The 13,771-nt window shown below is 44.0% G+C and overlaps 1 protein-coding gene across 2 annotated transcripts in view; it reads right to left on the bottom strand.

Moving 5' to 3' along the window:
• Nucleotides 1-12,804, bottom strand: part of LOC144721679 (lysyl oxidase homolog 3A-like) — a 40,436-nt gene extending 27,632 nt beyond the window's left edge. For both annotated transcript variants that reach the window (XM_078599512.1, XM_078599514.1), the window contains exons 1-3: nt 12,474-12,804; nt 10,802-11,210; nt 8,417-8,580 (exon numbers count right to left, since the gene is read on the bottom strand). In XM_078599512.1, coding sequence (XP_078455638.1) covers nt 8,417-8,580; nt 10,802-11,195 — 558 coding nt within the window. In that variant the 5' untranslated portion in view covers nt 11,196-11,210; nt 12,474-12,804. The remainder of the gene's footprint in view (nt 1-8,416; nt 8,581-10,801; nt 11,211-12,473) is intronic.
• Nucleotides 12,805-13,771: the final 967 nt, after the last annotated feature.

Raw genomic sequence — 13,771 nt, 5'->3', positions numbered from 1 at the left:
GGAAAAATCCCATCGGTTTGTTAAATGATCGTTGGGTAATCCTGGGGGATGTGTGCGAAAGTACAAGCTGCTAAGGGGGTCAGACAACAGAAGTGCTTATGAAGCAGCCCTTTCTAACGAAGTTCTTGCAGTGGCTTGGATATTCTCGTGAGAGAGTCTTTTTCCGCCCATTCATCAAGTCTCTGGGAGTTTGGGCAGTGGCCTGGGGCCAGTGGCTGCACTCTCACCACCTCCGTGTAGATTTATCCTCACCGAGAAACTGCTCACCGTGACGGGAGATGCCGCAAGGGTCAGGTTTGGGGGCGATCTCGATAGGATGACACAAAAAGGGGGGCACGATCTGATAATGGGAGTTCACTTCTCACTAAATCACTCAGAGTGAGTGGATGGCAACAGGACATGTAGCCCACATTCCTCCGTTTCATGGTGCAAGGGGAGGCCAAAGCGATTTGAGAGTACAATGTTAAAAGTGCGTACATGCAAGATGCCCAGGTTTTAAAGATTTTTACGCTACACAGTAGTTGTCTTTATATTAGACCTGTACCCCCCCCCCCTCCGGCACACGTGATTCAGAACTGCTTTCTACACAGGTGTGAAATCCACAGAAAAAAATGAGATTTTTTTTTTTTTCTGTGGATTTCACACCTGATGATGATTGCTTGTGTTGCAGTCGAAACGTCGTGAGAATTTTTGTATTGTTTTATATTATTTTATTATTTCCCTTCTACGTGACTTTACCGAAAGAACCAAGAATATTAACATTAAGTAACTGGGTATACACGACACTATATAATGACTACCATATAGTGAGCCGATGAATGTCTCATTCACAAGGCGCAGGCTATGGAAGGCAACAAAACTATCCATATTTAGTGACATTTTTTACAAGTCAAGTATTGTAAAATAGTCCAGCACTTTTTCAAATTTGTGTCATCTTCACGTCCTGTAGACACCTCATTGTGGCACACTGCCAAGTAATTTCAACTTTTTTTTGTTATATATATAAAAAAAATACATCAACAATTTGCGTCATGATTGCAACAAGCGAATAAGACAGCGCATTTGACCACTCGTCGCAATTTAAAGGCGCACGCACACACACGGTGTCAAAAATAGAAGACTTACGTCAAAGGTAATATCGCCACTGAGAGAGAACGAGTTATGGAGACCTGCTCTCAAATTAAATTGCACGGCAGACAGCTCTGGGCAACAGCGAGGGGGTCACAGTGTGCTGACAGAAACGCGTTACCGCATTGACAATGTCGTCGAACGTGACAAAAGGCACACACGTTGATGGGACACCTGGACAGGAAATGATAGAGAAAGAGTCCAAAGCCTCATCTGAACCCCCACGATGGAAAATAAAATCGAGTGTACAGTACAGAATGCCCTCGTTATTCGCGAGGGATACGTGCCAGAGATACTTGTGAATGGCACATTTCACGGATAATGATACTGGCCTATGGAAACATATTTTAAATGAATTGCCTTAAATAAATACTTAAATAAGCTATTACATACATGAACATTATCATAACAACACGTATTTATATCATCACTTTATCTCATTCCTCTCTCCCATCACTGTGTCTCTCACCAATTGATCTCACCACTTTATCTCTCTTCACTGAAACTCATCAATTTATCGCGTAACATTCTCTCTCATCACTTTCTCTCTCTCTCGATGCAGTCATGTAGAGTTCCAGATGCCATTCGCGTAAAGAAAGTTCGTGAATAACAAGGGAATACTGAAGTTGCAAATGTCCTTGAAACCACATTGTGGTTATTATTCATGCTATCTTTTCCACCTACACCCATAGGCTAACTACTCAAGCTCACAATACACGCATCACATATTGTGGATAAGAATCGACGTTTCTAGATTCGTATATGTCGCGTGTAATAGGTACACGTGACTTCTGGTGCCGCAAGGAGCTGCTTTTACAATCGCCACAATGTTAATAAAAAAAGGTATAATTGCACCTACTGAACCCAGTTGCTAAATTAATTGACCTGGAAGATGCAACACCAATTTACATATTCACTAGACGCAGGACATAATATAAGCATACCGGTTGCGAGCAATGCCAGGTGTGCTTACATCCCAAGGGTGCTTGAATCAGCGGGATATGAGAACACTGCAGGCTTTAATTCCTCCCACACTCGTGGAACGCAAGGGCGCTGGGCAGCGGTAGGGCAAGACGATAATCCAGCACTGTGGAGGTGAGGGCTTGGTGGATCGCACAAATGTTGTAGAACTCGATTAACCGGCGGTGTCGAGCTGACATATCCTGGCTTAACAAGTAGGCTTTCGCGACCAATATTATTCATAATATAGGTTTTTGTGTCAGATCGCGTTATTTATAAATTATAAATTTATGAATTTATAAATGTGGCACATTTATAATAACGCGATCTGACCCAAAACCATATATTATGTATATCCTGGCTTGCCAGGAGAAGGCGGAACAGCGAAACGGAGAAGTTGTCATACGTTTTAATCATATAGTTTCCCTGATCTTAGCTAGACTGACCTCCACCTGCACCATACGTATGGGATGGTGTTGCTTCCCCCTTGCACAGATGGGTTTTCTCCTTGTCTTACAATTTCCTCCCACGTCTACAAAACACTCATTCATTGAAAACACCTTGATACGTGCGTCTTCGTGTTCACGGACTGTGCAGTGTTGTTGCGATGCAGTTGCATAAATTATTCTGTATAAAAAAAACGATAAATGATTATTCGGTGTTGTATATACCAGAACGATGCTTGTCCAATGTGTGCTTATTGCCAGCTTCTACTCTATACATGTGTCTATTGTGTACACGATAGTTTCGCTTCAAACATGTGGCAGTGATGGCACAAATTAAACGAAAGTCACTAACACCTCTGGCGCCGTGGAGACCTTTGCGTGCGTGTCGCCTTCAAACGTATCGGATTTACGTAGCCCCGAACAGAGACTTTAAACCCAAAAGAGCGTCGTGCCTGCCTGAATGGAGCCGTCGCATTTCATTCCATACGCTGTGCGTTTTTTTTTGTGCTTCCGTGGGATACGTTGGGAGGTCACTGGCGGTGCAGTGGCTTTACTACGCACTGCCCGATGACCCTGGCCACCTAAGTTCGGCGTCGATCCCGGTTCTGGCTCGTGTGGTAACCGTGCAGTCAGAAACACTCACGACTGACAGTGTGAGGAGGCCTTCATCCAGCAGTGGATGGACACAAGGGGCTGTAAATGAATGTATTAAGTCACACGTTTTAATCATAGATTTGCCCTCATCTTAGCTAGACATTGCAGTATGTTATTAAATGTTTCAAATGTATTTATATAATTATATATTTCATATATATATGATAAAGTACAGCATACTTGTAGGCACAACATATGATTGCAGGCAAGTGCCCTGTACTTTCTCTACGCGGGTTTGTGTGTTCTATCAGACGTGTGCTTCATCGTGTCAAATCTTGGATTGAACTACAGCTGGTGGAAATCAGCTCATACTTTTTTAAGCCATGCAACTCTTTGCAGATGATGTTGGGAAGAATGCTTTGGCATAGCGCCGATGTTTAAACAACCTCCATTAGGCATACCTGGAGGGGAGGGGGGGGGGCAAATCTAAACACCTGTCAGGTTTTTTTTTAAATTTCATTTTGCTGGCTCCGTGTACAGACGACACACCGATGCTGCAGTTGCTTGCACGTCCACCTTACGAACAAAACGGCCTCAACCGAGACACGTGGCTCTCACGGAGAGAGAGCTAAGTGACATACCGTTGAGAGAGAACGGTGGAAGTCTGCCAGACAAAAAAAAATGTATCTTGCGTACAGTTGGTAGAAACGCAGCCGCCAATTCTCCAGCAGTCGGCACAGCGACGTGCAGTCAGTGGCCGGGGCAGTGCGTGCGTGCGTGTGTGCGTGCGTGCGTGCGTGCGTGCGTGCGTGCGTGCGTGTGCGTGCGTGCGTGCGTGCGTGCGTGCGTGTGTGCGTGCGTGCGTGTGTGCGTGCGTGCGTGCCCACGATGCGTTAGCTCACGCCGAAGCGATTGGCCAAATGGTGTTGAGACGCACAAGCTGCTACGTCGTACTAGCACTGTAGCGCAACCTTCTACGACTAACTGTGAACTTTTCTTTTTTTAGCAGGTAAGGCCCACTGAGCTATATAGTTGTCTTTCAGAAGCGACCTGGTCACAAATGACAGCTCAACGAAGTGGCTTATCGTCACGTGCAATTCTATAAAATGGGGGCTTACGAAACTTCAGCGAGAGAGCACGAAGCAGTAAATGTTAAACTTAAAAAAATTGAAATAATTCTAGATTTGAAGCATTCGTGACTGCAAGGATTCATATTCTTAGGGTTTTTTCGGTAAAGTCACGTAGGTAAAAAATTAAAATTATTAAAAGTAATTTTTTTTTACCTACGTGACTTTACCGAAAAAACCTATGAAAATGGAAATAATCAATATAATGAGTAATACTATCATCTGTTTTGTCTATCATAGGTCCTGCGTAGCTCTAACTCCCTATATGTAAGGTCCTGTGTAGGGAGAAAGGCTGTGACGCACATTGCTAAATTGTAACTACATTTGGATATTGTCCATCACCCTCCAACTATCGTAGACCATTTGTGTATCATAAAATGAAACTTAACATTTAGAAGACGGATACAACAGTAGATCAGTGTGTTTGTGTATGCAGTCATTACAACTGCAATTGATGGTGCTTAAATACATTTTCCCACCTAAATATAATAATTTAGAAGGCGGGGCTGCTTCAAGCAATTAGTCAAAATTCCACAAACATTCAGATATTGTACAAATCTGCGGCACATACAGCGTACATGATCGATTGGCAAATCTCTCAAAGTTGACCAAAGACAAAGATGGCCTGTATAGCCTTTAGACCGTTGGGGCAAACACTGTTGCCGAGTAGCACCTATGAACGACACAGGAGGTGGCACGTGGCCAACACCACCCCTAGCCACCTTTGTCTCCCCAGTCCTGGTTGTTACACACCACGCCAGGTACTTATTTGAACTAGACTCAAACCATTTTTTTATTTTACCAGGTAAATCCCACTAAAATATTATCTTCTTTTTAAGAATGCACCTGGCCACAAATGATAGCTCAACAATGTGGCTTATCATGTGGAAATTTATATAACAGCCAAATACTCTATGGCTGAGTCGACCTAAGAGAGGCCCAGAACCGGTTAAAATATTCGTCACAGGTATTGGTCGTGAGTGGGAATCAATCTCAATCTTGATTTGAAGCTTTCGTGACTGCAGGAATCCATACTCTTTGGTTCTTTCGGTAAAGTCACGTAGCACCAATTTATTTTATTTTATACCTACGTGACTTTACCGAACCAAAGAGTAGGGAATCAATCTCGTAGCGCAGTGCGCTAACCACTAAACTATCGCTCCCCACCATTCAAAGAGGAGCACACACACGCACACACTGGAGGGGCACCAATTTCAGACTCAGCTGAGGGTTGGCACGTGGGAACACACGACACGCTGCCACCGCCGCCATACGAGTATTTGGCACGCTTGTGGCTTCGCTGCTCAGACGGATAGCACAGTGCCGGTAAGCGGAGCAGACAGGGAGCCTTGGATTGGCCACGGTCTGTTTTCACAGGACACACAAGTAGCCTTAGCAGCCCCGAGTGTAAACACAGGCTGAGCCAGACATAAGGCCACACTAAGCCAGGCCAAGCTATCCTGAGCTTAAGCAGATGGTCGCCACAGAGAAGCGAATACATGCAATGGAAGTATTGCAGTCCCTCAAAGACGTGAAATCTGAATTGTATTTTTGGCTCATCTTCACCGGAATTTTGTTGAAAAGCTGAGATATTGTGTTTATTAAGTTTGTTTACCAAGTCTCAGGACTATTTTTAGGAAGGTCCTGCCAAATATTCATATGTCAGGGCGATGTTACTATGAATGATCCCAATTGAGTCATTTGTAGGTGATTTTTTTAGCATTGTGATATATTTAGGTAATACCTGTTACAATGGGGTTTTTTTCACACTGGGATGAAACCCATACAGGACAGGGGTGGGACATGCAAACTCCCCACAGAAAGGCACTCGAGTCGGGAGCCCAGGCCGTTCTTGCTGTGAGACATAAGTGTTACCACTCTGCCACCCTCACACCCTGGCTACATCACACTGCGTAGATCATGAAGATGTATGTATTGATAACTTGTCTGTTATACTAATAGGGGTTTCCCCCTTTTTTCTGGCAACAAAACTGACACCTTTTGCAAGGAATCATGCTTATATTAACCACAATACCTGCAGTCAAATGCAAACAAAAACAATACTCTGATAATTTATGCATTGTCTTTGAAACTGATTGGTCCACACCAGAGACAGCTTTCTTTGGAGCCTAGTCTCATATGGTGTTCGACCAGATGACGCCAAAACACCATATGAGACTAGGCTCCAAAGAAAGCTGTCTCTGGTGTGGACCAATCAGTTTCAAAGACAATGCATAAATTATCAGAGTATTCCTAATTTGGAGCTTTCGTGACTGCAGGAATTATTCTTTGGTTCTTTCGGTTAAGTCACGTCTAAAAATAAAATAATAAATTAAAATAATAGCGACGTTTCGATTGCAACACAAGCAATCATCATCAGGCATAAAAGAAATAGCAATAAAAATCTAACTAGAAAACTATAGACAGACATAAGCAGACAGACATCACAAGGACACACAGAGAGAGGACACATATCGGCACAGAGAGAGGGGTCGTTTCTGTGACGGTCCCTTAAATATAGAGAGGGGGGGCGGGGACGGGGAGAGGGAGGGGGCAGAGAAAATTAGCATATTAATGAGTGTACGGCAACGTGTTGCTGCTGCGCAAGTAAGATGACGACGTGGCACGGCACACAAGCTTGAAAATTAGGAGAAAGGCACACTAAAATTAAATAACCTCGCAAAATATCGAAATGTGATGTAATACAACACAGAGAGTCGGTCAACACACAATTAACGCATAGCCTGTGTCCTCTCTTTTGGAATGTTCACACTTAAATTCTAACTTAGCAATGTTTGAAATACGTAATCCACCAGGCTATGCGTTAATTGTGTGTTGACCGACTCTCTGTGTTGTATTGCATCACATTTCGATATTTTGCGAGGTTATTTAATTTTAGTGTGCCTTTCTCCTAATTTTCAAGCTTGTGTGCCGTGCCACGTCGTCATCTTACTTGTGCAGCAGCAACACGTTGCCGTACACTCATTGATATGCTAATTTTCTCTGCCCCCTCCCTCTCCCCGTCCCCGCCCCCCCTCTCTATATTTAAGGGACCGTCACAGAAACGACCCCTCTCTCTGTGCCGATATGTCCTCTCTCTGTGTGTCCTTGTGATGTATGTCTGCTTATGTCTGTCTATAGTTTTCTAGTTAGATTTTTATTGCTATTTATTTTATGCCTGATGATGATTGCTTGTGTTGCAATCGAAACGTCGCTATTATTTTAATTTATTATTTTATTTTTAGACGTGACTTAACCGAAAGAACCAAAGAATATCAGAGTGTTGTTTTTTGTTTGCATTTGACTGCAGGTATTGTGGTTAATGTAAGCATGATTCCTTGCAAAAGGTGTCAGTTTTGTTGCCAGAAAAAAGGGGAAAAACCCCTATTAGTATATTTTGGTACTGGCACAGGAGATCCCATGATGTAACTTGTCTGTTGAACTTAATGGGAGGTGAAACCACCCTCTAAATCTGATTTAACAAAACATCTGATGCGGCGTTTCCAAAGAGTCCATTTCTAAAACTCTTACACATGTGCAAACGTTTTTTTCCCCTTCATCCTATTTAATTCTACTTGCGAATCAACAACATATTTTTCTAATGCTCGCAAATCTCGTTCCAATCACGAACGCTTTTGCGCTGTGACATGGAAAATCATCCATGGCACATTACGTACAAAAAACATACACTAGCACAACACAATATTCATCATCATCATACATACTCTTCTCATCTCAAGTACATTCACTATGAGTCAAGTACAGCCCTTTTGTCGTTAATCCACTGCTGAATGTTGGCCTCCTCTTGCAGTGCAGTTCGTGAGGGTTAGTCAACTATACTTCACCGTTCTGGTAAGTGCGAGTTGGTGAAGGCGGTGAGGTTAGACGCGAGGACATAGAAGCACAGTGCAACACTGGATTTTGCTACGTTGTTCTCTTCTGACCCGCAACGTAGCCCCACAGTCTATAACACCTGTTAGGCATGTTGGTCTTCCAACCAGCGCTGTCCAGGCTGCTCAACTTCCAAGATGTGAGTAGATCGGGCACATTCCAGATGATTTAGTCAAAGGCCCACTATTACAGGAGTCCAAAGACATGTTGACCTAAAACGTGACACTAATGAAGGCACCGACAAAGAAAATAAAAACCTCTGGTTGGCACCTCGATGACGTTAAACTCCGGGCTGCCCTTGAGGCGCGTTTCCTTGCACAAGACACCCACGTCCTCGTCGTGGTTGCAGTCGCTGACGCCCCAGCCACGCGAGACGCACTCCGCCAAGCTCTGCTCGCTTCCACGACAGTGCACGTTGTCCAGCCAAATCCTCCCTGGGGGAGCGTTCACGCCGCGAGCGCACGTGCCAGACAACAACACGGCTTCAACGCACCACACCGCTGCAATCCCGAGGCTTCACTATCATAAGGTGATCCTTTGATTTCCACCCTCCACCCCCCCCCCCCAACTTTTTTTTCTCTCTAAAATTGTACGACCAAAAGTCGCGTCACGAGACGAAGGAATCCGTCCCTTCAGAAATCAGAAATGTCACAAAGCACAGAGCGTCCCCCTCCCCCGTGCGTGTTAGAGAATGACACGAGAGATGAGACTTTTACAACGGTAGGATCTCAGCAACGCTGGCTCAGTGATCTGACCTCTGGTTCACCCAGCCTCCTCTCTGTCTAAAAAAAAGATAAAAGTCAACTGAACTTGCAGTTTCAATGAGTGGAAACTGAAAACAAGTGTTGATTGAAGAATAATTTACTTATTTATCCAGGAAGGCACACTAAATCGTAGGACTCTTTCTCAGGAGGGTTCTGCATTGGGTTTTTATTCTAAGATGTTTTCAAGCATTATGATGAGTATTTACACTACACACATGGGAGGAAACCGGAGCACCTGGAAAAAAACGCACGTGTGCAAGGCGGCAACACTCCATACAGATGGAAACAGATGGCAAATTAGTCCACTTGCTCTACTGCCTTCTCCTGGAGAGCCAGGGTATGACACCTTAATGCCCCCATGGGAAGGGACTTTGCGCAATATTTGAGCCAACCGTCAACCTAAGCCTCCACAATGCTAGACGACTGGTGCACACCAACCACTGCCCGGCTTATATATTATCCTCGACTTAAACATTATTGGAGGTTCCCGCAGTCTGTCCTTACGCAACCAAACACTCACTAGAAACTCTCGTCTTCCTTCTGGATGTCAATGCCTCTCACCTTCTTGTTGTTCTGTTTACACATCGATGCTGTTTGTCTGGGTGCAGTATATGTTTTAAAAATATATATATAAGTTTAGGAATACAAATATTTTCAGGGCAGATAGATAATGTTGGCCACAAAATAATACTTGTTACAAGTTAACATTTTCTTGAAATATGTGCATCTGCCTTGGTCTGACCTGGATATAGATTCTGCAAATTAACGGTGGCAGGTACGAATCGATTAGGATGTAATGATGGCCTTTGAACATCCATTTGGGGGTGTAATGAGCTCATGGTGATTGATGATTGTGACAAGATTAATATATTTGTATATCTGGGGACTACATATCACATGGCATCTATCAAGAGCGATGATGTATTATCCTGAATGCGTGACATTTTCTAATGACAATATCAAAATATCAAGCACCGTTACTACTAAAACACACCACTGCAGGTCACAATAGCCTCGCAGTGGTGAGGCTAATTTTCAATATTTTGCTGCTTATATATCATCATAGAAATAAGCGTTAGCGGTCAGTGGTGGTGCTTGCCCATAATTTTGGGTCTTCACCTGAAAGTTTGTCCTCCTGGTGATATGACTGAGCGAGACACACAGTCAAGAGATAGATATGTCTTGAGGTGAGATAAATGTAGGCAAAAAATATAGATGCAGTGAGATGAAAGGTGTAAGCGATAAACAGAGATAGTGTGAGATGAAAATCCAAATAGGATGGAGTTGAGAGAAATAAGATACAGATGTCGTGGTAAAATACTGAGATAGCATGGATGTAGAAGCATTCAGATGGGATATGAGTTCAAGGAGGAGAGATGTATTGAGACAAGATGTGAGAAAGATGGCAGTATACATATACAGATGTGCAAGAGAGATACATAGAAACTTCAGAGATAGACAGATGGGAGACTGGATGCATTCCGATGCGATAGAAGGGAGAGGATGGTAGAAGAGAGATGCACTCAGGTTAACTGTAGGTAATAAGTGAGAGAGATGTGTTTCGTATGAGATACAAAATATATAATATAGTATAGGAGAGGGATGTATTCATGAGAGATAAGTAGAAGACAGAATATGCATTTATATGAGATAGAAGAGAGTGAGAATATTTAAGAGATTAGAAATTAAAACGATGATAGGAATTTAACACGCAGGCTTTCGCGACCTATTTAGAGGTCCACGTTTTTTGCTTAGTTTGCTTATACCTGGCACGCCACTGATAGGAGCAACTATTTTGGGAACAAATTAACCAGTGTGGGCCTGAAGCGCAACGCAGTCACGAAGTCCAATTCTCTACAAGACACTTTGTGACGGGGCTTGAAATGCGTACCTATTCCTCGGCCGTACTTGGCGCTGTGCGCCCAGCCGTTGGCCCCGATAAATCCCGCCTCCTGGCACACCACGTTGGCCGCCTCCATGGAGAAGTCGTCATCGCACACCGTGCCCCACTCGCCCTGGTGGAACACCTCCACGCGGCCCTCAAACGGTTTGCGTGGGTAGCCGGCAAGACGCAGCTTGTATCCGCCATTGGCAGGCTCCTCGGGTTTTCTCGGTTGTCCGGCCTGCGAGGGTTGCCTGGTCTGGGAAGACTGCCTGGGCCGCTGGATTTGTCGGATTACCCTGCCGTTCTGTCTCCACTGCCTTCTCCTCCGCAGGGGTTCATGAGCGAGACACAAGTGAACGACGAGCAGGAGGAGTGGCAGGGTGATGAGCGGGAGCTTCATCCTTGGGTGGCTTTTCTGTTGATGTTATTTTCATTCAAAATTATTCAGAAGCGAATCAGACAATCTGTATTTGAACTGGAGGAGGAATACAATGAGCCGTGAAGCTCTTTTTCATAGACGTCCAATATGGGTCGGTCAGCAACTAACAACAGCTAACAATTAAAAAAAACTATAGGAGCAAGTCACTAAATGTGAAAAAATATTTCTAAAAGATCATTTTACATTTGTTTTATTTAAGTCACTGTCAGCATTACACGTATTGTCATTTAAACATAATTGACATTGATATTGAAGGACAGCGAAAACATGAATGAATTAGCATTGCTGAAAAATCAATTGGAGAATAATCAATACATTAACATAAAGAGTGTTCTTCATTTACGCTGTAAAGGTTATTGTTGATGCATAACTTCACTGCCAGTCAACAACAACTCAAACAATGAGTTACTTTCCGCACGTACTCGGAAATAAGAGTCGAGGGGGGGGGGGGCACGAGATGTTAAATTTGGGCGAACGGTTTCGATTTCAGTAGCGTGGGTCATTGGGAGAAACTACATTTACGATAACGATGTGAGAACAAACCCATTCTCCCTCCTCAATGGCCCAAAAAGTTAGCCCCAGAAGCCTCATATAACCAGACCCCCACATGGACAGGTCTAGACATGACATCAGTGCGACTGATCTTTTCACAGAATGCTGCTCTGCCACTGAATTTGCACCATTTGCCCGGAGCTGAATACAAAGTGCGCGCTCTCCCCGCAAGCATTGCTCTTTAAACGCCAGAGGCATTTCCGCTCAATGCTAATGCAGTAACACCATGAGCTTAGACTGCAATAAATTGTTCATGCCAACTGCTGTCTGAAGGGGCCTCTACTTAGAGAGGGTGTATTGGTATACTCTTCCATGCACGCTTGGTTGTTTAGACCGTCCTGATACTCCCATACTCCACCACACTCGAACTGCCGATGGACTGACACTGACAACGAACACTTTAGAAATTACTTTAAAGAACACGGCTACTGGATACACATCATCACCAATGGAGCTTCGGCATAATACAATTTTTTTTAACACGAGTACAAGGTTTATTTTTTACTTTTCTATATATATTTTAAATCATGGGACATACGAAAAGAGCACAACGCACATATTAAGCATGTCAAATGTAACATTAAACGTTTCAGATGACACATCCGATGTACAGCTTGCACACACTGCATACGCAATAAGCACCATACATCAATCAACAAAGAACTACCTTGGTCCAAAGTTACTTACTTTCGTCCTCTTACTTTCTCTTATATCAGCAGCTGCAGCAGTCTTACTCAACTCGGCGACTTTCGGGCAATGCTGACTGCGCTTATTGCAACGTGGAGGCTCGTGTGTGTGCGTGCGTGCGTGGATGAGTTAGTGCGTGGATGAGTGAGTGTGTGTACGTGCGAGAAACCCGTTCCAAAATTCCTATCGCTCTCCCCCCCCCCACTTCTTCTCTCACGCTCACTTCACGGGCCTTGAGAACCGCTTGCTGCTTCTGCGAAGTTTGCTTTACTCTCCCGATGATGGTGGTGGTAGTGGTGATGATGATGATGATTACGTTACCACCACGAAATGTCCGGTATTTTGTTCCAGACTCCGCCTGGATTGGGGCAGTCTGAACATTCCTGTGCGCAGAAGCGTCCTATCGTCATCCATGCAGCGGCCTCTTTCGTTTTCGCGATAGGGGAACGCGCACAGATGTTGAGAATACACCGGCTCGAGATCCGTGGAACACAAAGACGAGAGAACAACAGACATCGAACATGGGTGGGGCCCATATTGTGCTGCGTAGTTTACGAATCGCTCAGATTGGGATGCGTTTGCGTTTATTGCACAAATGCCATTAAACCAAGGTACTATTCGTTGAGTAATGGAATAATTATATAATGACTAGCGGGAAGTACCCGGCGTTGCCCGGTTCGAAAAAGACACACACACACATCGACTTACACACACACACATATGGACTCAAACACACAGACATCGACTTTAGAGACATACACACATGGAGTTACACAAACACATCGACTCACACTCACACACAGACTTACACACATCGACTCACACACACATACATAGAGTAACACACACATAGACCTACACACACACAAACCTACACACACACAATATATGAACTTACACACACACACATATATCGATGTACAGACACACAGCGACTCACACACACATCCACTTACACACACACACATAAACTTAAACACACACATGCATAGTCACACACACATGGACCTACACACACAAACACATATCGACTCACACACACACATATTGACGTACACACACACACACATCGACTGACACACACATCGACTTAAACACACCGCACACACACATGGACGTACACAAACACAGCGACTGTCACACACACATTGACGCACACACACACGGACTCGCACAGACACAACGCACACACATATATGGACTCACACGCACACATGGACGTACACACGCACACTCTAACTTTGATATAGACTAAATAAGTTTGCAAATAATAATAGACTTTAGCGAAAGTAATTAGG

The sequence above is a fragment of the Lampetra planeri genome, chromosome 12 (assembly GCF_965212315.1).
Source record: "Lampetra planeri chromosome 12, kcLamPlan1.2.h2, whole genome shotgun sequence".
Classification (NCBI taxonomy): domain Eukaryota; kingdom Metazoa; phylum Chordata; class Hyperoartia; order Petromyzontiformes; family Petromyzontidae; genus Lampetra; species Lampetra planeri.
The sequence above is the reverse complement of the archived record's forward strand: the minus strand, read 5'-3'. Positions and strand labels throughout refer to the sequence as shown.